This window comes from Lipotes vexillifer, unplaced genomic scaffold (genome assembly GCF_000442215.2).
Source record: "Lipotes vexillifer unplaced genomic scaffold, Lipotes_vexillifer_v1.1 scaffold225, whole genome shotgun sequence".
Classification (NCBI taxonomy): domain Eukaryota; kingdom Metazoa; phylum Chordata; class Mammalia; order Artiodactyla; family Lipotidae; genus Lipotes; species Lipotes vexillifer.
In genome coordinates this window covers 1,874,484-1,878,481 of record NW_006787630.1, presented here as the reverse complement: position 1 = coordinate 1,878,481, position 3,998 = coordinate 1,874,484, and the positions used below count along the sequence as shown (strand labels likewise).

At 51.5% G+C, this 3,998-nt stretch overlaps 1 protein-coding gene across 1 annotated transcript in view; it reads left to right on the top strand.

The window, feature by feature from the left end:
• The first annotated feature begins 1,101 nt into the window (after positions 1-1,101).
• Positions 1,102-3,998, top strand: part of PWWP3A (PWWP domain containing 3A, DNA repair factor) — a 13,410-nt gene continuing 10,513 nt past the window's right edge. Inside the window, exons 1-3 of the mRNA XM_007460388.1 lie at positions 1,102-1,158; positions 1,728-1,813; positions 3,116-3,186. Coding sequence (XP_007460450.1) covers positions 1,102-1,158; positions 1,728-1,813; positions 3,116-3,186 — 214 coding nt within the window. The remainder of the gene's footprint in view (positions 1,159-1,727; positions 1,814-3,115; positions 3,187-3,998) is intronic.

Below are 3,998 nucleotides of genomic sequence, written 5' to 3'. Positions count from 1 at the left end.
GCGGCGGCGGCGGCGGAGGCGGTGAGCGCGGGCGCGGACGGCTGCGCCTGGGGCGGCGCGGGTGCAACCGCCGTTGGACCGCCGCGGCCACCTCGCCCTCCGCGCCGGGCTCGGGGACGCCGTGCTGGGGAGGCGGGGCGCCGGGTGAGCCCGGCGGGCTGCGCCCTTCGGGTCGGCCGGGCGGGGGCTGAGGCGGCGGGGCCGGGCCTGGGGGAGGGGCGAACCCCGAAAGAGGCTTCCCAGGGCGGTAACCCGCCCTGCCGCGGGAGCCCCCGTCTCTGTTCATTGAACCCCTTTGCTCTCTGAACTCCTTTTCTGCCTGGACCCCACTTCTGCATTCTGAACCCCCATCTCTGCTCCCCGAACCCCTACCTCTGTTCCCTGAAGCCCCTCGTTTGCTGCCTGAACCCCTGTCTCTGCTCCCTGAAGCCCCACCTCTGCTCCCTGAAGCCCCCATCCTCTGCTAACTGGACCCACCCTCTCCTACCGGGGTGAACCCCTCTTTGCACAAACGAACCCCACCCCCACGTCCTTTACTGTCACCGCCAGACCAGCCTTCCCCATTGATGTAATCAACGGTCTGCAGCTGTCCAGTCCTTTCAGGGACACGGCAGCCAAAAGAGCAGTCATTTTCCTCTGATTTTATTTTTTTGCGCTGTGGTCAACTGTTAACTCCCCAAACATGGGAGGGTTGTAAGCTCTGATTGTTTTTAAGCTTTGATTGTTTACAACGCCTCTCCCGCCGACGTTGGAGGCAGGCTGATTTATTCAGGAGCCTTTTAAAAATAATCTAGACAGAGCCTTTGGGAGGGACTTTTGCTGTATTTTATTTATGAAAATCATCCAGGCGTCTCCCTAGGCACTGAGGCCAGTCACTTCTTTTTGGCATTGAGCCCACTCAGTGCAGGATGATGGAATTGAACCATCTCCTTGAGGATCAGCCCCGCTAACCTTTGCCCTTGAGGGTTGTGTCTGCGTTGAAATGGGAAGCAAACAATGTTATAAACCACCGTGCAAATTTTGTTGCAGGGCACATCGCGTCAGACCTTCAAGTACTTTGTTTGTGCCAAATCATTACTGCTTACCACATGAGTCTAAATCATGATGGATGCCAAGTATGTCCTCTGCAGATGGAAAAAGCGATTATGGCCTGCAAAGGTGACAGCCATTCTTCTGTAATTTCAGGAATTAGAAATGACTTTCGGGTGACAAGTAAAATCTTTATCAGGAGATACCTAGGAGCTGCTTCAGCGAAATAATTGAGTCTGAACAGTTGGCGCTCCTCTCGGTTGGCACCGATTCTCCCTCCTTCCCCGTCTAATCGGGTTTTGGTTGAGTGCTTACAAGGTTATGCTTCCGAAAGTGTCTTTTTTTTCCCTCACACTGGGGGAAAAAAAAAACAAATTTAACAGAGTCAGCTATAAAAAGGCACGTAAGGCTGTAACTCAAGGAAATAGCTGGCCGGGAGCCCTGATAGTAAATAACAGGAGTATCTCGGGGAGACTTCCCAGCAGTATAGTGGGAAGAGGGCCAGATAAAACCCTGGTTCTGGTCTGGATCTGCTGCTGCACCTTGTGCCTCGGTTTCCCCGCTTCTGGAGTCCTTTGCTCCTTTAAGAATCTGCTGCTGCATTTGTATTTATGGGTCGCCACGGCTTCTTACATTGTGTTAGCTGTTTGTTGTGTCTTAGTAACAAGGTTTCTTTTTCTTTTTTTTTTCTAATGTAGGTCTTGGCCGGAACTGAGAAGTCAGCCAAAAATAAGAGAAAAAAGGGATTTTTTCTAAACGTTCAGATACTTTCCCTAGACGAAAAGTTAAGTGTTGTGTTTTTGTGATACTATCTTTTTTCCATATGGGATTCCGGATACCACCACTCCCTCCCCAAAAAAGCGAGAGCACTCTTAAGGGCTTCTTATCTTTTTAGTTATAAATGGGGTCAAAATAACCCAAAGAGGAAAACAACTGATTTTATTTCACGGAAGTTTGGAAATTGAAGATGTATACGAGGTACTGATGTCCAGCGACATCAGTACAAAAATGGAACGAATGTAAATTAAACGCGAGGTAAACGCTCGTTGGGGTTCAAGTAGGGCTGTTTCCTTCCCACAGATGTATTTGTGTGTCTTTTTTTCAGAAACTTGTGTGCCAGCCCCCTGAGTTTTGGGATATTTGATGTTTGAGCCTGTGCCTCTCATAAGAAACTGTCGTTTAGCGTTCAGAAGGCAAACGCATGGGTGTGGGGGAAGCACGTTATGTTGTGTTCTTGATCGTCCGTGGTGGAAGGACGTAGATAACCAGGAATGATTAAAATGCCCAGGTCATGTGTGTCTGACGGGAGAATTCCCAATTCTAAATAGAGAATGAAACCAAGTCAGCTCCTGCCCCCTGCCTCCCTGCGTCTCCATCCCTCTTTCTTCAGAGCCGCTCCTAAGCCTGCTTAGTCCACAGCTCACACTTTCCCCAAGGCTGGGAAGGTAATTGAATAGAGTTTGAAAGGAAAGCCCATCCTTTTAAACTGAAACACACCTGCTGGTCTGTAAACCGCTTTTAGTGACATTATCCTCTACCCTGAAAATCTAACAAAGGAGTTATTTGTGCAGTTGAAAGTGGGATTTGCCGCATAAAAGTCAAAATTTGAATTCTTTTTTTTTTTTTTTTTTTGCGGTATGTGGGCCTCTCACTGTTGTGGCCTCTCCCGTTGCGGAGCACAGGCTCTGGACGCGCAGGCTCAGCAGCCATGGCTCACAGGCCCAGGCACTCTGTGGCGTGTGGGATCCTCCCGGACCGGGGCACGAACCCGTGTCCCCTGCATCGGCAGGCGGACTCTCAACCACTGCGCCACCAGGGAAGCCCTGAATTCATTTTTGCTCTTAAATCCAGCCAGCCTTTTCAGTCTTAAAAGGGGAAAAGCAAAAACAAAAAAACATTCACCAGGGTCCTTGCTGCCTCTCACCTGAGGTGCATGAATTCCCAGTTGGCCTTGACTTTTGGTTTGAGTGGAAGGGTGCAAAGGAAGAAAATGAATCTAATTCTTTTGTCGTCGAAAGCAAAACATGTTTGAAAACGTCTTGGTGTCATGGCTGGTGGCGTATAACGGCCATTCCTGTCCCTGCAGAGTTAAGGTGAAAAGCACGGGAGCCCAGATCCTGAAGAAGTCTCACATTGAAGGCATTGCTTCCTCGTTAGGTACGAGCATGTTTTTGAGTGACTGTGTGGTTTTAATTAAGTAAGAGGCAGTTTGGGAGAAGATGGAGACTCAGGTCTGCAAAGCGACCCTGTTCAGGGTTTCCCCTTCATACAAGGGAACGTGATTTCCCTGAGCTGGAGGAGATGGTCTGTTTTCTTCACCCTTTCTAGAATTTGCCCCTCGAGCCTGTCCTGTTCTTGACTCCCAGGATGGCCAGTGGTGGCATCAGGGTCCACAGGCCATATCCGCGGCCCTGCAGGCCATGCAGAAGGGGAGCACCTCCATGAAGAAAGGGGGAGAGGCTTTTCCTCTTTTTACGTGTTTTGCTTATCGCGTAGCAAGAGTGAGGTGCTTCTGTTGCTGGTCTGGCCTCCGCCCAAGGTCTGAGAAGCAGTTGGATGTGTATTTAAATTCTATCGCTGAGCCCAGGGGAGAAAAAAGGGTGTGACTGGCACCAGCCTTACTGCAACGATGTCTGCAGACTGTTGGGGCCGGGTGGGGGTGGGGGGTGGCGCGAGGTGGGCTGGTAGTGGAGCCCAGACTCCGGCCTCCTTGGCGTCTCGTCGTAGGTCAGACAGACTTGGCCTGAGCCCGGCCCAGCTCTGCCCAAGGCGCACACACCGTGGGGGAGACAGACTGGGCACCGGCCTAGGCGCGCCCTTCCGCAGGCCCAGACGCGGAAGCGTTCTCCCCGCTGAGACTGGGAGTGCTTACTTCACGTGCGGAGAGCTTTCTGTTTTGCGTAAAGGTTGCCCAGGGTATCTTCCAGAGGTGACTGTGACGTAGGGTCCATGTTCCTGCGTCTCTGGGG